General features: G+C 48.9%; 1 protein-coding gene across 1 annotated transcript; it reads right to left on the reverse strand.

Moving 5' to 3' along the window:
- Window positions 1-876: 876 nt before the first annotated feature.
- On the reverse strand, window positions 877-17,456 carry PROB1 (proline rich basic protein 1). The gene is made up of 2 exons (XM_027821661.3): window positions 16,209-17,456; window positions 877-12,155 (listed from the first exon to the last, which is right to left on the reverse strand). Exon 2 carries the CDS (start codon window positions 11,957-11,959, stop codon window positions 7,430-7,432), a length of 4,530 nt encoding a protein of 1,509 aa, XP_027677462.2. The 5' UTR covers window positions 11,960-12,155; window positions 16,209-17,456; the 3' UTR covers window positions 877-7,429.
- Window positions 17,457-22,520: the final 5,064 nt, after the last annotated feature.

Below are 22,520 nucleotides of genomic sequence, written 5' to 3' on the forward strand. Positions count from 1 at the left end.
CTCCCCAGGGGAGGAGGAAGTGACAGCTTGTGTTGCTTTTCTAGCAGTGGTAACGAGTGGTTCACTTTCTCTTTGGCACCAAACTTTGCCTGAGCCCAGCCCTGAGCACTGAATCAGTGGGAGCAGTACCTGATTAAGGCCTGCAGGGTCAGACCCCAAACGTTGCTCAGACAGTCTGCGACTCCAACAGGTGAGAGATGGTTTCATTGGGGCACCTAACTCCACTAGGCTCTGTGGACAGTCACAGCCTCTCCTAACAAATACTGTTCCATGACATAATGGCCTCAGCTGGGGCAGTCCATAGACTTCGCTGGAGCTGCCTGATTTACACTAGCTGGTGATTTGGCCCCTTATGTTTTGACTGAAGCAATCAGGCAGCTGGTCGGTGTATCCTGGATTCTGTAACTATCTTCAGGGAATCCAGGCTTTATTAATTCACTGGGGGGTGGAGCTGGGCACTAAGCACAAATCCATCATAGCCCCCCACCCCCAGCTCTTCTGTCCAAACTCCCACCAGGTTCTCACATTTCTATGGCAGTTTGCTCTGCCCCCTTTGCTTTAGCTACAAGAAGCTCCCCCCACCCCACCCCCTGGGCTCACTGATGTGCTCTAAAACACGGCAGGCCCCTTGCTCAGAGCTAAAAGTGCAAGGAAGGGTTAGCCCGGTGGCTGCAGGCCAGGCGCGATCAGCTGACTGGCACAATTCCTAGCTGCACTAAGGAAGTTTGGATCCATCTTTGTGAAATTTCAGTTGCCTCCAGGTAAATCAGCAGATCGGAAGAGCAGACTTGCAGTTATATTGCCCTTGGGGAGAAAACCACTTAGAATCTTAAGGCTTGAAAATGTAGGGCCTGGTCCAAGCAAACATACCCCTTTCCTTCCACGCAGCACACACTGAGGGCTTGGCTCTACAGCTGGCTCAGATATACAGCGGAAAGGTCAGCCTGGCTCAGACGGGCACAAATGGAGCAGGCTGCTGGTGAATGGAAGACGGCAGGTCAGTGGCATCTGTGAAATGAGTTGGCAGGTCTCAGTACATAGATCTGCTGAGCATGGTATAAGAACCCATATAGAATAGAATACAATAGCCAAATAAAGCACCAGTTGGCACCATTCCTGGCAGTTGCTGCTCTTTCCAGGTGGATAGATTTTATTTTTGCTTAAACCTGGGTCCCCCCCCACCCCGAACCTCCCACCTGCACAGTTTTCAGTGCAGAATCAGAGCTTGCATAGCTCTGTGCCTCAGTTTTCCCATCTGCAAAATAAAAATAATATGCCACTTAATTACCTCCCGGGGCGTTGTGGGGCTTAAATCATTTCTGTTTGTGCAGCCCAACAGAAAGGCAAAGAAATAATAAAAGAAGAAGGAGTAAAGCTCTCATCACGAGGAAGAGCCTGATCCTACATATTTTGCCTACCCAAAACACCCTGTGGAGTGCAGCAATACAGAAATGCAACAAGTATCGGTTTAGCCTGGGGCTGTTGTTCCATGCAGCATTGTATTTGATTTCAAGTTTTTTTGGATTGTCTCTTAATGATGTTTTCTGTCATGGTCCAGTCCTGCAAACGGAGGTGACTTATCTTCAACTGGGGCTCCTCAAATAGACAGCTTCCAGGACCAGCCCCTTAATGGGGACAGAGGCTGAACTGGCATAGCAGGTTGACTACCAAAGTGCCCATGGCCCATTGAAATCCACAGGAAGCTTTTCATTGGCTTCTCTGTGCTTTGGATCGGCACCTCAGTGAATCAGCCTGTACTGTACAGAAGAATTGCATTCAATTCGAACATATCAGGAATCTGCATCAACATACCGCGCCCCCCGTAAGGTGGCTTCCGATACAGTTTCACACACATGATTAATATAATGGTTTCAAATCTCACCACTTTTATTGCCCTTTAAAAATGTATTTGTTTTATGCATGTTAGAGAAAGGTTCCTTTAGCCCCACGAGCAGGTCAGGGTCCAGTGTGACAGTCCCGTCCAGTCCTATCTCATTGCAGATATAACCTCTGCATTACAAACCAAAACAAAGTATTCAGCACCTGCTATTTTGTTCAGTGTCTTCATCTTCTCAAGTGTATACAAAATTTTCCTGGAACAGGGGAAAGACACAAATACATCAAAGGGAGACAACAAGGCATTTTTAGCAGGTCCATCTGAACCTATCTTTCCAGCTTGCTGGGCAAAGCATATTCTCCGGAGCGAAGAGGGCCTGGCAGTTCAGAGCGTCAAGTGTCACTCCTGTTGCTTTTTTCTGGTGCCGCACGTGATCACATTTAAAAAACAAAACCAGATTAGCACCACTAGACAACTGATCAGCTCTTGCATTTACTAGGAATCCAAATACTGATCACGCCATGTCCTGATCCTGCAATCAGACCCACAGACCAGAGCACCTGTGAAGAATCTTGATGTCTGGGCTAACCCTAATTTACGCCCCTCTCACCTGCTACACTAGCAGGTCTGATTGCACAAGCAGGGTCTCCAGCAGATGAACCCATGCTTACCTTTGAAAAAAGGCCTTCTGTTTTTTTTATTCCCCAGATGATGGACCCATTACACATTTCTTCTCTTTGTTAAAAGCTCACAATGTTCTGCAGTGCGGATCCTGCAGTGGATTCACTTCAGGCTAACATACTGTAACTGAGAGCAGGTTGTGCCCCTCAGTGTCTGGCCCATTTCTATAATACCAGCTATTTCACTTATACTTGGGCAGGAATGGTGTCCCTAGCCTCTATTTGTCAGAAGCTGGGACTGGGTGACAGGGCATGGATCACTTGATGATGATCTGTCTATTCATTCCCTTTGGGGCACCTGCCATTGGCCACTGTCAGAGGACAGGATACTGGGCTTGATGGACCTTTGATCTGACCCCATATGGCCGTTCTTATTTGTCAAATAAGGAGGGAATTTTCAAAAGCTCTCTGCATTGGCCTAACCCTACTCCCTTTGAAATCAACGGGAGTTTTGCCACTGGCTTGAATGGAGAGTGGAGTTAGGCCAATCAAAACTGAGTGCATTTGAAAATCCCACCCTATATATCTAATGACAAGCCTGCCCCATTGTTATGTGGTCACCTAATGACTGACCCTACTGCAGTGCACATGAGGATGGTGGAATGGTTCCTGTGGGAGTCTCTTCAGGCATAAGTGGCTTTCAGATCCCAGCTTTTACTGTTGCATTTAACATAGTTACTGGCTTTTAACTTCCCTGGTTTAAGATAAAAAAGAAAATATTTGAAAGCATCTTGAGTAATAAAATCTCATGCTTCAGGGCTGCTGCTGATCACTGATAGGGTCAGGAAGGACACTTCTCTCCTGATCTGGCACTGAACATATGATATTATGGGAGGGAAGGGTGCTTCCTTTATTGGATTTAGGGTACTCATAGACCTATGGCTTGCCCTAGTGTGGTATGGTGGGGATTACAGCTTGCTCAACATGTTGTCCTTTGCTCTGAACAGGTCAGCTTGTCATGGAGCCAGCATGTCAGGCGTTCCAGGATGGGTGCAATTTAGAAGGCTGATCAAGCTTTTCCCTGGCTGCAGTCCATGATAAACAGCAAAGGGATGAAAAGTTAAGGTGGCTTAGAAGGCTAGCAAGGGCTGTTGAGCTGTGTTCATCTGCAGTGAACTTTCCCAAAAGCTCTGTAGTAGGCACAGAAAGGTGTTATCTATGACACTGCAAAGGTCTAGTGGGCTCATATGTCTTGCTTTCCGGCTGTAGGTTTCCCTAGAGATACTCATCCCCACCTCTTGCCAGGCCATGATGGGCATTCCGCAGAGAAATACAGTTTAATTTACTTGTATACGATTCTTTTGCCGCCCCCTTGCATGAAATCCCGTTAGTTCTGACGAGATTCCAGGATGTGACATCACAAATACCGGAGGTCGCAGTGCAGCCTGGATAATCCATGGTAATCCATTGGATGTCGCCAAAAGATGCATTCTGGAATCGCATCAGAGAAGCAGGAAGTACTGAGAGGCTTTCCAAGAGGGCTAGAAAGAATTTGTAAAGGTTTACTTCTTATTATGAATTTGTCCTGCAGTAGTGCCTAGAAGGCAGGGCCCTGCTGTGCTGGGCATCATTTCTGTGCTGAATGCCTCCCATGGCAGCATGATAAATAATAATCACACTTACAGAATGCACTTCATCAGTAGATCTCAAGGCACATTACAGAGATGAGTCACTATCATAACCCTTAGATGGGGAAACTGAGACATGCCGCATCTGAGTGACTTGCCCAAGCTCACCCAGTGAATCAGTGGCAGAGAGAGGATCGACACCATGACTCTGTCACCCTATTCACGTGCCTATGCTGCGTTCTCTCAGGGCGGGGGCATAAGGGATCGAAATCACTGCTTAGCTCAGGTTTCATGCTTGATTTGCAGTTCACCTGTAAGCACCACTATTAAATTACCCCTTCCCATTTCGCACTCACTATTCAACCTGCGTCAACCCTCCTTTCACCTGACCAGACATCAATTCCAAGGAGTCTAGAATGGCTGGACCCAACACCTCTGGCTCCTGCCCAGCCAGAACGTCCAAGCTACTCCAGGGCTGGCAGCTCTAAAGCATAGCAGTGTTGAGCTGTTAGCTAGAGATTCTCATTAAACCTTGTTAAAACTCGGCACAGGGCCCCGCTTACACTCTGGCCTCAGAAGGGCAAATCTCCCCTCTAACTCCGTCGCCCTTTGCTCTCATTCCACCTCCCCCCACATCACTTCTGCTCCCCTCTTCCCTGAACCAGCCACGTGTTTCTCCCCACTACACACTGCTTAGCAGCCTCACTCTCTGCACCCCAGATAGTCCTTCCCCCTGGCTGACTCTGGTCCCTGAGGGCTGCTCCGGTTTCCTTTCCTCTTGTGGTGCAGTGGCTCCTAGGAAGGGCAGCTGAGCTGGTTCTGCCTTGTTTCCAGCCTCTCTAGCTGCTTCCTTGCACTGAGCCTGACACCTGCAGAACAGCTGGAAACCAGTGAGCCGGCCCGTGAGCAGGGAGCTGTCTGCAAAGCAGCAGCAAGAGCTCTGCACCACTGCCCTGGACGCTGGAGCTCAAACACCCCTGGGGCCCGATCCTGTGAGGCACGTTCTGATGCACAGTTCTTCACCCTAGCCATGCCCCTGATGTCAGTGGGATTCCCACGGGGGGCAAAGGCCACTCGCGCTGAGGAGGGCTGCGCTGAGGAGGGCTGCATGATCGGGCCTGCAGGCTGGGTCTAGCACCGAGCTGGAGCATGTGATGGGCTTTCTCCACCAGCAGACTGCCTGCATTTTGAATGTGGACAGAGGCAGGACCTCCCCTGGCCACAAAGGCAGGTTTAGACCGTGTTCAAACACAGTTTCTGTACCCAGGTTACCAGCAGCAGATCTGATCGTTTACACTGGAAGAAGTTTAATAACTGATTAATTCTCTTCTCACTCTTCCTACTGCTTGCTTATTTTCCAAACGTCCAGTGGGGTTGGACTGGGTCCCTTTGTTCCAGTACTGACCATCTGCCGAGCACTAAGATGCAACTTACTAAATAGCCATTGCCTTCCATGCTGACCCATACGAACTTCTTATTTCCTTGTGCCCCCTTGTCTGCCTGCCTGTCTGTCTCCACCTGTTGTCTTTTGTTATATTTAGATTGGAAGCTCCTTGGGGCAGGGACTGTCTTTTTGTTCGGTGTTTGTACAGCGCCTGGCACAACCGGGTCCTGGGCCATGACTGCGGCTCCTTGACGCTGCCACAATGTACATAAATACATTAATTATCCTAATAGTTATTAACAGACGTGCTTTGGATATACTGTAATTTTTCTTTTCTATACAGCAAAGGACAAAAGCGCCAGATTCCTTAATTATTTCTCACTCAGTTCTTTGGGCCAGCACCTCAGCGGCGGAAAACAGGTACCACCTCATATGATTTCAGTGGTACCAGTCTGATTTACACCAGCTGAGGATCTGAGCTGGTGTGGGGCGGGGAGGTCTGACTACACTGCAGTCACGGGGCATGAGTGCAACTTGAGTTGCAACTTGCAATCTTTTAATCTAACCTGGGTAATTACTTGCTGGGTTTGCCCAAACTGCCGTGGGTTTACTGCTCTCGCATCGGAGCTAGCTAGCTCGAATCTGTCTCGTCAAGCTGCGACCAACCTTACTGCAGTATAGACATACCCTGGGAGCGTGTAGGCCAAAGAAACCAAAGGAATAACGATGCAGTGAAAAATATGTCAGAACAAGAACAAACCATTGCAAAAAAAGGCAAAGCCAAGCCCAACAGCAACTGTTTGCAGTGTCAGGTAAGAGGTTAAGCAGGCAGGTAAGAGCCTTAAGAGTTTAAGCAGGACTTACGTGGTGTACCTTCCCTCTGCAGGGCTGCATTTCACTCAGCCAGCCCCACAAAGCAGTCAAGAAACAGCTAACATTTCCCACAGGTCTGAGAACCTGTTTTTAAAAATGATTATTGACCCTTTTTGCTAATATTGAAAATACTTGGACAAGTTCCATAACAGCTCTCACAGATTCCCAGGCTGTCACACCGTGACCAGCCAGGCTGCCCTCCTGCAGGGTAGAAAACTTCCCTAAAATAATTTTACAGTCAGCTTCCACAGCCAGTGACCACAGCCCATAACGCAGCATGCCCTCCCCTTTTCACAGACTCTTTGCTTGAGAGGACAAAACAAGCTCGGAGGCGGTATGCATTCCAGCCTTCATGCATGCAGCCCCTTGAAACAGCGATCTTCACAAATAAAAACTAGGTTGTGTGGGTAATTTTTGTAATGCTGACTAGTGGAAGTTTTGTCTTTCAAAGCGAGAGAGTGGGTTTCTCCTGGACAGCATCCTACCAATACAGAGTAAGCAAAAACCAAAATAAAATGACTGTTACCTGGCACAGGGCCCAATCCTGATCCACTTAGTGCTGAGCACATATAACTCTGGTGGCTGGTGAACAGCACCTCCCAGGATCAGGCCCAGCATTAGAATAGTTTGTTCTGTGCATCAAGAAACAGATCAGCAGTTATGGATGAGAGGCTGCTAGGCTAAATCCTGGTCCCTTTGAAATCAATAGCAAAATTCCCATTGACTTCACGAGCACCAGGATGGTCAGGGCTGGTTACATTTAATTAGTCTGGCTATTGCATTCTTCATTCTCATTAGAAACCAATGAGATGAACTGGAAGTGATGTGCCCTGTGCTGTCTTCTTGGTGCACTGTTACCTCTGATTTGCTTTGGAAGCCCAAACATCTGGACAAGGGGAGCAAACTGTAACCAGCAGGGTCAGGCAGTGGGTCTCTCTCTCCTTTTCCAACACATCTTGGGGACTGGTGTAGGCTTGATTTGTTTTCAAGTACGAATGGTCAGAAATAAATACGCAGTACACATTCATTGAGGGGAAACCCACCATTTTAACCCTCCGTGTGCTGCAGGTTCATTTGGGTGAGGGTCTCACATCCGGAACAAGGGCCCTTTCTCTGGCATGGAAGGACTGAAACTTGCAGCTGGGGAGAACAAAGGCTGATTAGGGCTAGGACTTGAATTCATCCCAGTAGGAATATAATATAAACTCTCCATGTAGTTGCAGTCGGTGGCTTGAGTAGCTGGTGGAGCTTCGCCTTTTGGACCAGGGCTGAAGATTTCAGTAACATTTGTATTTTCTTGACCAGGCTGTTGGTTTGGCAGATCGGGGTGGACGGATGGCACAGCCACAGGAGGAGGAGGAAACCCTGGGAATCCCGGATATGGTATGTAGGGGGGTCCATAAACCCCTGGATTCATGACCAGTGGGTTGAAAGGAGTTGGGTAAAGCCTACTATGTGATGCCAAGGGGACTGGTGGTATCAACACTTCAAGGTACTGGCCTGTCTCTGGGTCATAGAGCATTTTCAGCTGCGGCTGTCTGGGAGGTTCCATGTAGTAGCACTTCCCGCTGTCTGGATCAACGAGCATTTTCCTGTGAGCCTGGGGCTGGGGAGCAAAAGACCTGGTGGGGCTAGGGGCACTTCTGCTGCCCGGTGAAACGCCATTGTTCCTCCTCAAGAAATTGGGTGAGTCGTTGACTCTGCAGTGGGGCTGGACATGGCTTGGCTGGTCCTGCATGGCGTGGTCCGTGGCTGTCTTGCCCTCTGGTGCTTTCGGCTGAGGAGACTCATTGCTCATTGTGCTCATGGGTGCTTCCCTGCCTGGCTGGAAGGACACGTTGGAACTGACCAAAGGGTGGCGTGGATGGGAGGGCACCAAGGGCTTAGGAGCTGCTTCGGGTTTCTGGGCTTTCACAGGAATCGTTAAATAGTTGGCATTCTCAGCATGGGTGGCTGTGAAATATTGCTCGTTTCCTGCCTGCTGTCTGTTCAAGTGATCCCAATTCTCCCTCTGATCTTGGAGCTTTCCAGCTGGGGGCGATGGTGCAGCAGAAGGAACTCCTGGTAGTCTGGTTCCTTCGCCGTATACCTTTGATCTCAAGGGGGCATTGGAATTGGCACACTCTGGAGACATGTGGGTTGCTGGCACAAACACTTGGCTATCCAACGGCCTGGGGGCATCAAGCATTTTGTTTTGGGCCTTCTGCTGATGCGAACTGTTAGCAGACTGATTGTTTGCTGGCGTGTTTGTGTGGGATGTTTGGGTACTTGTCACTGTTGGCTTTATGGGCTGTAGATGTCTGTAGCCTTCCTTGGTCGGTTCGGAGACCTTGTTTTCTTCTTTTGGACTGACAGAATAGTCTTGACTGTTGTGAGGTGTCAATGAGATGATCTCAGTGGATAAATGTTTCTGAAATGGCCACTCAGACTCCTTGTGACCTGGCCTGGCAGTGTTGTGATTGATGTCAGTGTGGTTCTTGGTGTCCTTAGGAGAGGCTGAAGACGGAAACAGAACAGCTTCACTTTTTTCTAGTGAGTTGCAATTAGCTTGTGTCAATGAGTCTTTCGTAGCCCTTCCATTCGAAGCTGAGTAATTTGGAGCAGGGAAGTGGTCAGCTTGTGTTCTGTGTGGATGCTTGGAAAGAGAACTGTTGACTTTGATATTAAGCTGGGATTCCATCTGAGGTGCTTTCCTCGTGGCTTTGGAAGATGGTGTTACATTTAGCTCACTCCTCTCGTAATGCACTTGTTTATTTTCAGGCTTTAGTTGCGGTTCTTCATTCCCAGCTACAACCTTCTTCTTGGACTGAATTTGAGTGATGTGCATTGAAGATTCACTCACTGCAGTGCATTTGCTTTCAGTAAGACTGGCAGGTCCATCCACGTGGGGCTTAGTGATGGGGTTTAAAGTGGCACTGTGTTGCAGGTCACTTGCTCTCTGATCTGGTATGGAAACCGCTGACACATCTAAGGTCAGCGGCTCCTCCCAGTTTTTTCCATGTGAATGGGTCTTCGTTTGCACATCATCTTTGCGACACACCGAGGTACAGTGTATAAACAGAGGGGAGGTTGCAGTGGACTCCTTTGTTGATAGGCTTACACTATCCCCACTGTTGGTTTCTTGGTCTATATTGAAGCTGTCTGAAGATTTAAAGCACAAGCTATAGGTGTTCTTAACTAACTTTCTGACATCCCTGGGCTGATGTATCCGCCCCTTCCCTTTATTCTCTGTCTTCTTGGCTTTCTGAGTGCATGATGCTTCAGGCGGTCTGCTTTTCTCATCACTGCGTGATCTGCAGGAAGTGGGCAAAATGAGAGCAGAATGCTTGGTGCTCTGCACTGCTGCTGGCCTCTTCTCCTCGGCACCTCCCTCCGGAGTCAGCTGCCTGGAGACATTCAGCATCTTCTGTTGCTGCTCGGGTTTGCTATGTGGGATCAGTTTCATCTCCTGCGTTGTGGACGTGAAGATGTTCCTGGCTGGATCCCTGGGCACCACCAAGCTTTTTGGCTTGAAAGGGACCTTCTCCTCTTTCCATGACATGTGCTCGTTCTTGCTGATCGCTCGCTGCTTCAAACTGGGCCATGGCTTTTGTGCTTTGGAAAACGTCGGGGTGACACCCAAGCCTTTCACCTCAGCCTGCTTGGATTCAAACAGGGCACGAGCTCTCCAGTATTCTTTCCTCTCTCTGGCAACCTGCTTCCTGCTGTCACCTGAATCCCCATTCATATCATCTGCCAAGATGGGGAGTGGCTTGGACTGGGTGGCTTCTTGAGACTTCAGTCTTTCATTCAGCTCATTGAATGTCTTTTTCAGCTTGCAGACATTTTCCCTTTGCTGCTCGTTCAGCACTACCCCTTTGGTAGGCCGCATGGCATCGGTACTTTCTTGGCTCATTGACTCAGATCTTTCACTCATTGAATGACTCTGCAGATCTTCAGCTGAACAGCTGCAGTCGGACTTGGACAGAGAACTTGACTTCCCTTCCGTGAAATCCCCCACAAGGTCCGTACTTACGGAGGATGGTACAGAAGACGTCAAGCTGCCCTGCATCGATTTCTGCTCCATTCTGATCCTCTGCTCATACTGCATTTTCTTGGCCAGCACATTTTTCACCAGGCAGGAGGCCATCCTGGTTTTGCTGTACGAGTCGTCTAATGACGCTGTTCTCATAAACTGTTTGTAGTTTATCCTGAATTCATCGCTGATGGTCCTGCCCTTCAGGCAGGGGTTGTTCCTGGGTGCTGCAAAGGGCTGATGAGCAGTGCAGTCCCCTGCTCTGAGGAAACTCATCTGATTCCTGTCTCTCTGCTTTAGCTGGATCTGCCTCTTGGGCACGGTCCTCTTTTTGGGGTGGCCCTTTTTGCCGTCGGCACTTTCCAACGCCACATCAACACACTTGAGCGGGTCCTTCCCGAATGAGTAACTGGGCGGATCTTTTTCTGGGACTTGGCTGCCAGCAGGGAATTGTCTGCTGCCCTTTGCCTGGCTGACCACCTCTGCTTTTCTCAGCTCATTACGTGTTGACCACCTGTTCATTCCATTACTGTCTTCTGACAAGGAATTGGACAAGCTAGATGATGTCCTGTTACTAGAACTGTACATATGTAGGGAACCACCGTGAGGGCACGAGAGGCTCCGGAACGACAGAGCAGTGAGCTTCTGAACTTCATTATCAGCCTCTTCGGAGTCGCTCCCAGCGCTGGAGTTCTCAGCGCAATACTGGGGGTAGGAGGCCTTGCTAATCACAGGAGCTCTGCTGCCTTTCGTATTGCGCGCTTTGAGGAACATCTCCCTGGGTTTCGGTGCATTGAATCGTAAAGGTGGATCCAAATATTTAGACCCACCGCCTCCAGGCTGCAGCTCTCTTGTGGCTAGACCCATCCTGCTGCTGTACCCTGGAGCAGAGCTATTCTTAGCAGGGCCTGTGATTGACATCTGAACCTGTTGCTTCTCCTTGGCACTGAGGTAGCCTCTGTGTCTGCAAACTTGATTGCTTGTGGCACACTCCCTGCCTGCCTGGGGGCTCAAGGTCCTCTCAGCTGTGGCTGTTAAACTCCCCCCTGAAGCCTGGCTTCTATTTAAAGCTGAATGAACTACGGCCGCAGAGCCAGCAGCACAAATATCACCAGCACCTTTGCTGTTCTTATCAGGCAGCTCCCATGTGGCTTTGTCAAAATCGCTTGGCGTCCCATGTAGCTGCTCCGCTGTGTCCTCAGAAGCGCCTGGCCAGAACCCTTTCATGCCAGCCGGGCTCCGTTCAGGAAGGCTCACCGGTGCAGTTTTGTTCTTGCGATGCAGATCGCTTTCATCATCTGGGTCACCATCAGGCGGCTGGGTTAACAGAGCGTCCCCTTCGTCTTCCAGAGACTCCGCGCAGTCCTTAAAACTCTCAGCCCCCTCTGAGCACAGAGCAGTGTGGTAAGAGGAGACAGAGGAGTCCGATGTGTCCTTTAGGGGGTCTCCTGGGGACTGGCTAGGTGTGTGGCTGTTCTTTTCTGAAGCAGCTTCTTTGCATTCAGAGTCACTGAAGGTCCCTTCCCCACTTAATCCATCAGGCTCAGGGGGCTGCCCCGGCCTAGAGAACTGGACAGTATTTCTTTTCACTGCGGGGATCATTTTTTATTCCCTGCAGCACATGCTAGGTTCAGAGGATTCCATTTGAAAATGCAGCTCAGGCACCTCTTTATATTTGTTGGAGCTGGTGCTATTTCCCCTGGGACTTGAGAACCTGATCTTCTCCGGGGGCGCATTTTCCATCCCCACCGTTTGATACGGTCATAATAAAGAGCAAAACCTGTTATAGGTTGCCAGCCTAGGAAAGGAGAAACAAACAGATATCATATGCTAGCAGCACAACTGACAATAACTGCCCAGAGCCAAGGTATCAGTGATTTATTTTTGTTTTCAAGCAAGGCAACGGAATGAAAAGTTCAGCTCGACAGTATGTATTCAGGAAGCCGTTCCGAAATGCAGCCAGCTATACACTATGCTCTGAGAAACAGCTGTGAGATGCAGTCCTAACAAAATACCCGCATGGGTCTCATGCACGGACTGCTCAGTTGGGGAGGTGCTGTGAGAGGCAGCACCCTTTCCATAATCTAACAGGTCTCTGCCTAGATTGCCCCTTTCATGTGCGGCGATTTAGTAGCCGCCCTCCCAAAAAACGGCCAGGATGCTGAGAACAATACTAAACATCCATGAATAAATCAGAGATAAAGACCATAGTATTATAGAAATGTAGGGCTTGAAGGGACTTTGAGAGGTCGTCTGGGCCAGCCCCCTGCACTGAGGCAGGACCCAGTAAAGCTAGACCATCCTTGACAGATGTTTGTCCAACCTGTTCTTAAAGACCTCCAGTGATGGGGATTCGCAACCTCCCTTGGAAGCCTATTCCAGAGCTACACTAGCCTTCTGGTTAGTTTTTCCTAATATTTAACCTAAATCTCCCCTGCTGCAGATCAAGCCCATTACTTCTTGTCCTACCTTCAGTGGACATGGAGAACCATTGATCACCGTCCTCTTTAGAACAGCCCGTAGCATATCTGAAGACTGTTATCTGGTCATCCCCCCTCTCAATCTTCGTTTCTCAAGACTGAACACGCCCAGGTTTTTTGTGTTACAAACAAGCATTCACAAAGAAGTTCCCTTTATTATGAGTATTCAATATTCAGTTCCAAGGGGTTTGGATGCCCAATTCCCATTAAAATTAACAGGAACCAGGCATCTCTCAACCCCCCTAGACTGTTCTGAAAGTCTTAGCCTCAAAATTCATTCTGTAACAACACAAGCCCCTTAAAGCTGGATCATTTCCAGCTGTACTGTTCACATAAATTATTAAAATGTTTTATTAGTGAAAAAATCCGAGCCCTCTTGTGCCGTGTAATATCACCGCAGGGTGAAATTTTCCAAAGCACCTAAGTGACTTAGATTCATACCTAGATTTTAAAGCCAGAAGGGACCGTTGTGATCACCTCATCTGACCTCCTGCATAACACAGGCCATAGAACTTCCCAGAATTAATTACTTTTCAAATCCAGTTGCTGTGGCTGATCTAGAGCATATTTTGAAGTATTGAGGGCTGTACGGGAATATCAAACTATCACTTTAAGACTGTGGGGGGCTTGTTAGTCCTGCTGGCAGGCTAGGGGGCTTGGTAAGGAAGCCTCAAAGTGTACATTCAGAGTCAGTCTGAAAAGGTCCAGTTTAAAGAAAGGTGGGGTGAGTTGTGCCTCTCGCTGCCTTACAGAGCAGCCTGTTTTCTCTCTCTTGGGATCATGGTACTCATTCTGGATTTTAAGACAGAAAGTAGTGGTATGTTGCAAGCTTCCAGTAAGAGTATGCGTATTTTTTATCTAACTTCTCAGTATGTGTGCCATGAACATAACACACAGCTTTTAGAGAAACATCCAGTCTTGATTGAAAGATTTCTAGTGATGGAGAATCCACCACAACTCTCTCCAGAGGACTTAGGCACCTAGGTGCAGATTTTTAAAGGGGTTTAGGTGCCTAACTCCCATTGAGAATTAGGGGCCTAAAAACCTTTGAGGACCTGACTGTTAGGTGCCAAAGTGCAATTGACTTTTAATGAGATTTAGGCCTTGAAGTCACAAGGTGCTTTTGAAAAAACCTGAATGTAATTATAATACTAATGATGGTTAATCACAGATAAGCACTTTCATTAATCAACAGGCTGGGTTTCATTTTTGCCTTTCAAAAGAACTCCCAGTAGGGGAAAGACCCTCTCACAAGCAAGCAGTGCCATTAGCTTTTATCATTTTCCTCCAGGCAAATTGATTTTACTGGGCGTCAGCACCTTCATAGGCATGTCCTCCTCATGCTAATCTGTAGCCCCAGGGTTCCCCAGTGCATATTTATTTTGCTACTATCATTGTGGGATTGCACTCAAAACTGCAAAGACAGTGAAGAAAGCAATTTCGGTGTGAATGGTTGTTATTGATTAATAAGAATGTATTTATACAGCTCAGGGTTACAGAGATCTGGCCTCGGCCTGCTAAACTTCACTCGGGCAAGTAGCGGTTGCTCATGCAGGCAGGCCCTTTGGAGTGACTGGATTGTGTGAAAGGATTACTCGTCTGAGGAGGGATTTTTTAGGCTCAAGCCAGAGGCAAGATTTACAGAGGCAAGTAGAAACAGGCCCTGTGCTGGGAATGTGACAGATCCCTTTACAAACAGCAGTTCAGAACCAGCTTCTCAGGGAGGGCCTTGATGGCATTTTAAAATTACAGATGCTTGGCAAACTGACCCACCAGGATCACTGACTCAGTGTCTGGAGACAAAGAATGCAGCTATCAATTGTATATGGAGGGAATGTTTCATCTGGAAAGGAGATATTTACTCAACACCTCTGGATTAGCTCATACCCATGACCTCCCCCAACTGCTCAGGCCCAGACCCTTCCTGGCCTTATAGGGTCTGGATTGAGGGCAGGGTCCAAGGAGATCCCGAGTGAGGGCCAGGTAGAATTACACTCACTGAGCGCAGGCCTGAGCCCAAAGGGGTGGGGACACCTGGAGAAGAGGTGGCGCCAGGGCTCTGTCTCCCATCCCCCACTATTTTGTGTAGCAGTGGGCACACTGGCTGTGTGCAGGGACATTCTTCTTACTTGAGGCAAAACGCCTCTCACTCCGCGCTTAGAAAAAATAACAATTATTTGTCATGGGAAATTTTGAAAATTTTTCATTACAATAGTTTTTTTTAAACCAGTGAAAGTTTCGTTGGGTTTCCAACAAAAAACGGGAACCCCCTGCCTCCCAAATGTGCGGTTTTTGATATACAATTTTCAATAAAACATGTTCAGTTTTCAAAAACAAAAATGAGACAATCTCTACCAAAGCCCACAACATTTTCTACTGATATTTTTTTCAATTTCCGGGGTTCTCAATGAAAAACTGGCCAACTTTGAGCAAAATAATTTTTTTTAATGCAAAAGTATTTTAATGAAACAATGTCCAGCTGCTCCAAAGGGAGCAGTGCCTGTCCCTTGCTGTGGATTTTGCTTACAAGCCACATCAAATCCTCCATTGTTCTGTGCTGCTTCCACTGAAGGCCGGGGGATAGTTTGCCATTGATTTCAAGGGGAGCAGCAGTAGGGTCATTAGTTCTATAGTCTGGAAAAACCCCCATTGTTTGCAGTGGGAACAGAATCGGGCCCTACGAGAAGAGCATAGGCTCTGGCCCTTAGATAGCTCAGAACAGGATAAAAGTTGGACTCAAAGCCTCAGTCTGAACCCTACTGGGCGTTGAGGTAATTTGGATCAGATCCAGGGCTGAACCCTGCAGTTCAAACCCATCTCTAAACCAAAGGGTCACTTTGAGTGGTATTTATTTCCCTTTCTCTAAGAGATGAAGGATAACAGAGCAGCTGCCTTTTTGCAGCTCAGGGCACCCTTGGCAATATTTACAAATACAAGTATTATCGCTACAGATCCTTTGGTTTCATCTTGCTCCCCCAACCAGTAATGGCCTGACAAAAAGCAGGCACTGAGACTCTCCCCAACCCCCACCCCCACCCCAAAAAAAGCCAGGCAATAGATGTGTTTTGCAGCATGCAAGGGGCAACATATATAGATGCTTTTGGACCAAGCTCTCAAGTTGAGGGCCCTTGCAGACAACACCCTGCTTGGACCCCCCTCTTTTTTTATACATAGGGGGCTCCAGTTTATTTTGCCTAAGCACTGACAGAAGGAAAGCCACAGTTAAAATCAGTTGCACCAGGATCATTTATTTAATGTGGCTTTTCTGCATCCCTCATTTCAGAGATGCCTCTCCCCCCGCCCCTCCCCCCCTCCTCTGAGGACAAAACTCTATTCACAAGTGACTGCTAAATTAAGAAAGTTTAAATTACCTTTGGAAGTACTCAGGGTACTGTGGCAAGTAACGTGTGTTCTTGTGAGCATTTCACAGTTTCCAAATGCCAAAGGCTTTACCCAGCTCTCCGAACATCAGTGCCATAGTGAAATAAAGCTGAGACTGTTAAGGGTACATCTGACACTGACTTACACAGTCATTTCACAGTGGAGGGATCCAACCACACCATTCCCAAAGTGGGTGCCAAACTTGTCTCAACGCCAAGAATGAATTCTGTCTCTGCAGAGCTTGAAACCAAATCTGCCTTTGGAGCTGACAGCTCCGAGCTCATCCATGTTTAGAAAAAGTTGTGTGAAGAAAGATCTTCTTGATTGGGTTCAAAGCATGTGGATCTGCATCTGAACATCAATGAGATGCAGAAGTGTCAGCTTCATAGCTATAAAATCAGATGCACTAGGCTGGTCTTACTGGAGATTATGGTCTGGGTTGTTGTTGGTTGTTAATATAGATCAGCAAAATAACAGCGGCAGGTGCTGATGCATCAGAGCTGTGCCAGGTTCAGAAGTAACTGGAGACTCCTGTTCAATTGGGTTCACATAGGGGACTAAATATAATCCTTAGTAATTAAAAAAAGACCTTACTAGAAATAACTCTCAGGGCAATTAACTCTTCTGTGTTCAGACAACCTGCAGACTGTTTGCTTTGCTTGATCACCGGGTTATTTTAGGTGCAGCCTTTGGGGCCTGACCCTCCAGGGTGCTGAAGTCTAGGGGAGTTGCCAGAGGTCATCAATTTGCAGCAGAATCAGGGCTACATACTCAGCAAACTCTTACTGGAGGAGTTGCCTCCTGCAGTCAATTCCTTCACCAGACACATGCCTGGAGCCCGACAGACATGCTAGCTGCAGTGAACTGTATTCTATGTTTGTAGGAAGGGATTTTCAGACATCTGAGCAATTTGGGTTTGAAAATCCCTCTTGTAAAGCATATGTTTGGGGCACCTGGGTCCTTATGGGAATGTCCTGTAGATTTTAACAAGGAATTAAGAAGTTTCTATAGAAAGGACTCTCAAACCTACAGAGCTTAATAGCGAATAAGGTCCTTTCCATAGTTTTTTTAAACCGTCCTGTAGAATTCTGTAGCGGGGATAGAATTCCCTATTAAAGTCTATAGGATGGTATGACAAGCACTATAGAAAGTTGATTTTCCTCTGTGAAACTCTACAGGAGATGTCCAGAAAGGACAATATGCTAAAGCAACCAGATCGTTACTGACAGTTCTTTTGGTATTTTTCACCCAATCATTATTTTACATCCAAATAGCTGTATTCTTTTTTGAGACTAGAGAAACAAATCCTGCAGGAGCTTAATGCACTGAAGGCCTGCCGTGGGTTGGGCCCATGATGCATAATGAGAGTAGGTTAATAAAGCTAAATCACAGAGCAGCATTACTATGCCCTTGTCTTACTCAGCCTAGCACAGGAGTAAGGCACCTCATGGCTTTGCTCAGCCTACCTGGATCTTGGGTCCAGGGTTTCTGAGACTATGGGGATGAGGGCCGTGTAAGCACACGACAGACAGATTGATTAAGCCTGGTGTGGTACGGAGCCCTTACCCTCTGCAATCCTCGTGGGTGAGGAAGTGTGAGAGGAGAAGCAGAGCCAAAGCTCCCAACCACTCCCCCCAGAGTGGCTGGTCAGACATAATGGGGGAGTAAGCTGCAGCCTGAGGAACCAGGAAGGGAATTGTGCCTCTGAGGGATGTCTCTGCAGCATAGGACCTCCCTTGGATGCTCCAGGGGGTGCGGCGTGGTGTCACTTATAAATCTCGCCTTGCTCAGGTCTCAGTCTGAAGGTACAATCTAGCCCACAGGAAACCTGCCATAAATAATAAACACCCTATTCTGACTGGCCATCAGTCTCCACTCACAAAACAGCCTGGCATATGAGCTGCTGGAATCCTTCTGGCTTTGGAGGACACAAGTCTATGAGAGTGTGGTGAGCCCATATGACCATCTAGCTTTATCAAAAACCTGCAGAGGCTCTAACCATGGGAGTGCCAGAGTGAGATGTGTAAACCCAGGCTCCAGATGGCAGCCACTTTGAATGCCCCAAACTCACAAAGCCCTTGCTCAGGGAAACAGAGGAAGCACCTAAGCAGAAGGCATATGAAAGGCCCATAAACCACCAGAGGCTGTGCCACACAAGGATGCATGTACAACTAAATGAGTTGGTCGCAGGATCTGTCCATGCAGCTTGGCCCTTTAAAGATCTCGACTATTCTGGGGCAGCCTGGGGCAGCCAGCTAAGCATAAGACAAAGAGAGCCATGCTGGAGTTGAAATAAGAGACAAGCTTGGAGGAAAACCACAGGCCTAAATCCTGTTGATCTCTGCTGCATCCTAGTAAAGAAGACACCTTAAAAAGGCAGCTCTGAGACTGAGTGCCCTGCACACCCATTTCCTTGGGTTTCTTTCAGAGCCAATGAACAAGGTGTCACGCCCGTTCTAGGATCTCAGAGCCCCTTGCAAACATCCAGTAATCTTTGAGAAGGAGGCCAGGCAGGCATCAGTAAGACCCCATCCCTAGAGCAAGCCCGAATGCCCCTCAGCGCAGGCAGAAAGGCCCATCTGTGCCCTCAGGCTGGGCCGGAGCGGGAGTCTGGCGCCTGCTGAGTCACTGTTGGGCCGAGTACTCGGGGCTTGACGCGGTGCCAAGGAAGCTGTGCTGTGTTAAAACCAATGCCCGTGCCACTAGAGGCTGCAATGGACACAGCTGATACCAACTAAACAAGCACATAAAGAAGTGGGCCCGACCCTGCTACAAGTTGCCCGGGCTTCACTGCGGCGCTGCCGGCACCTGGGCGCTCAGGTGCACACACCTCCGTGCACGGTCAGGGACTATGGTTTTCGCAGCTGCAGGAAATGCAGCACAGAGTGTGCGAGTGACTCGCCCAGGCTTGCACAGCGAGTCTGGGGCAGAGCTGAGCACAGCCCAGGAGTCCTAGTGTCCAGTCCTCTGCCCTAACCACTCGATGACACAGGCAGCAAGGAGTTGTGGCGCTAGCCTGCAGGCCTTCTGGGCATGCCAGGTAGGACGGGTGGGCAAACGCTTCCCTCAGTCACACTGATGGAAATGTGGCATACAGTGTCCCAGAGGCATTGCCAGCATGGACCAGACCCACAGTCCAGCCACTCCACTGCCAGCAGCAGAGGAAGGTGCAAGAATCCCCCTAGTGGAAAATTACCGAATAACCTGCCCCTGGGGCAAGTTTTCCCCAACCATTAGTGCCTGGCTCATATGCTAAAGTCTGGGGCTGAGAGCCTTCCAGCAATGCTTTACGCTATTGTGTGTACCTGTGAATGTCCCCCACCAAATGACCAGAGAACGTAACTCTGACAACTAAGGGATGTTGCCGGGGGTGGGGCGGGGAGAGGGTCTGGCCTCCGGAAGGTCCAGTCACTGACGAGAGGAGGCAATCAGTTCTGGCCAGCGCTGGAACGTCACCGAGGGAGCCGTATACCTACCGTGTTGTTCAACGTGTATTACACACAAAGAACTTTGACACTGCAGACTCCTGCCCTCAGCAATTGGGAAGTAACCCACGTCTGACCCCGTCTGCTTCTGGCCCCTCCCGCCTACCCTTGTCCCAGTCCCAGCCTTCTTCCCAGCCCCCTCAGTTTGTTGTCCTAGTCCCAGTCTCCCCTTCACCCCTCCCCCCTCGGCTCTGTGTCCCACTCCCAGATACCCTCTGCCTCAGCCCAACCTCCCAATTCGAGACCCCACCTCAGCTCCATAGCCCAGGCCCCCATCCTATCTCCTTCAGCTCCTTTTCCCAGCCACTCCCCTGGCTCTTTGTCCCAGTCTCCTCCCATCCCTCTGGCCCCTTGCCCCAGTCTCCCCACCCTTCTTCTCCTCTCTGCCTGGGCACCAGCCAGGGGCATAGACACCAAGGAGACAGGCTCCCACCTCTCACTTCCAGTGCCCAGCTGGAGCAGCCAGCCGCTGTCATTACAGGGAAAGTCCTGAGTTCTGTAGCCCTGGGCTGGGACATGCTCTGTCACTCTGTGGGCTTGGCACACGAGCAGCCTGGTCACATGCAGGGACTGAGTGTGCTGGAGCACGCTCAGTGCGGACAGAATGTTTGGGGAATTTAGCTGCCAAACTCAACCACACCCAAATGGGCTATTTAAATGTAAGAAGAATCATATGACTGCCCAGCAGCCTTGTGGCTGTGGCCTTCGGGGTGACCGAGCCCTTGTCAATCTGTGTTACCTTGAGCTCATCAGACAGTGCCATTGTGAAGTACTCACTTGTTCAGCACAAAAGGTGATTTCATGTCACCATCATTGGGGTGGGGAGAGCTAGGAACCCAAAAGTGCTACTGAATGTGATCTTTTATAAACAGCCCTAGAGGAGTTAAGGGCTGAGGCAGCATGGCTCTCGCAAGCTTTCAAGGTGGATTGATTGCTTTGTTCAATTCCCGTTTGCCTCTCCAGGATGAATAACATCATGCACAGAGTGCAGAGGAAGAATGAAAGTGGGAGTGGGACATATTTGGGCTTGGGACATACAGCCTGTTACACCAAAAAGGCCCCAGCTGGCTCAGCGCTCAAGCCTTGATCCCCAGCATTTGATTTCTGAACTCAGTGCCAGAAAAAGGGAGAACATTTTAGAATCTGGCCTTTTCATCACAAGCCGCTTTTATTCAGCGCTCATGCTGGTAGGGTGACCAGACAGCAAGTGTGAAAAATCGGGACAGGGTGTGGGGGGTAATAGGAGCCTATATAAGAAAAAGACCCAAAAATCAAAACTGTCCCTATAAAATCGGAACATCTGGTCACCCTACATGCTGGAGGAACACGAAATACTTGTCCATAAAGATCTCTCTGTTGCCCCGTCCTTGCTGTGTTACCAGGACAGACCGTCTGCAACTGGGTCAGGTACTTCTTCCATAATTATATGTGCGAGCTCATCGCAGCTGGCCATCTGTGAGTGCCTGCTTATGTATTAAATAGTCATCAATGTTCCTTTCTCTGGGGCGTTTCAGCAAAGGCTCTCATGACATGTTACAGACATTAATGAAGAAATCCTCACAGTGCTCCAGGAGGTAAGGCAGGGACAGGCACCCCTCTGAACAGAATCTCCTCTGGAGTGGATGTGGTAGCTGTTAACAGCATCTACAACACCACAAAGCCGTTTTAGGAATAGTGAGCCAGAACCTCGGCTACTGCATTGCTCCCTTGATGTCCGTGGGGCTACACAGTTGGAGATTTGGCCCCATCTCCAAATGAAAGTGCAAGACTTCAGTAGCAGACGGGAATTAACCAAGTGGAAATCTGGCCAGGACACTGTTTGTACAGACCCCACATCACATAAGCATGTGCTTAAGACCTAAGGCCCAGATCTTCAAAGGTACTGAGGAGCCCAAAGACCTTTCAGCATGTGGAGGCTATATCCTTTTCTGAATTGGGCCCTAAAGGGCTGGTCTACATGGGATATTATTGTGCAGCAAGCTGGGGTGTGACTTCCAGTGCACCAGCTTGCCGTGCAGTAACATCCCATCCAGACCCTGCTACAGAGCACTGAAAAGCCGGGAGTGTGGCTACTACTTGTAAAGTGTTATAAGCCAAAGACCATTCCAGGCCTTTCAGCGCATTCTAGCCATGCCCACACAGACTGTTACTCCTCGGCAAGCTAATGTGCCATAGCCTCACAACTTGGCTTGCTGCACAGTAACGTCTCATGCAGACAAGCCAGAGTGCCGCAGGATTGTAGTGAGCACAAGGGACCAGGCTTTGGAGTTTATATTTCTTCTGAAGGAAAGCAGCACAGTGCCCTCTGCCCTCCTGCTGGTGCTTTCGTGACTAAGGGGACGTCCACACTACAAAGTAAGCCCATGCTTGAGCCTGGGCTCAAGCCTAACCCCCTTCGAGTCTAAACTGCAATTGCACTAACCAAGGGCTCAGACCCAGGGTCCCAGGACCCTGCAGGGCTGGAGGGTCCATGCTTGAGTTAAGCTGGGACCCAGGGTCCAAGCTCTATTGCTTTGAAGTGTAGACACTGCCCCGCTTGACTCGGGTTCCAGGAGTCAGCTAGAAGTATCCCACAATTCCATGGGATAACTTCCTCAGTCCTCTCTAGGCCAACAATCTGAAATACATGCTGTTGATAACAGGAGCCCGTTTCCACCCTGTGAATGACAGCCACTCCAGTCAGCATTAACATATTCTCTCCTGAGCACCAATCTGGAAGCACACTACAGAGAGCCTCTGGGCTTTGCAATAGAGAGTGAAGGCCTCAAACCTTTTGCAAAGGGAGCTGCTTCAAACCACCTGTGATGCGCAGGGTGG

This window comes from Chelonia mydas, chromosome 8 (assembly GCF_015237465.2).
Source record: "Chelonia mydas isolate rCheMyd1 chromosome 8, rCheMyd1.pri.v2, whole genome shotgun sequence".
Taxonomy (NCBI): domain Eukaryota; kingdom Metazoa; phylum Chordata; order Testudines; family Cheloniidae; genus Chelonia; species Chelonia mydas.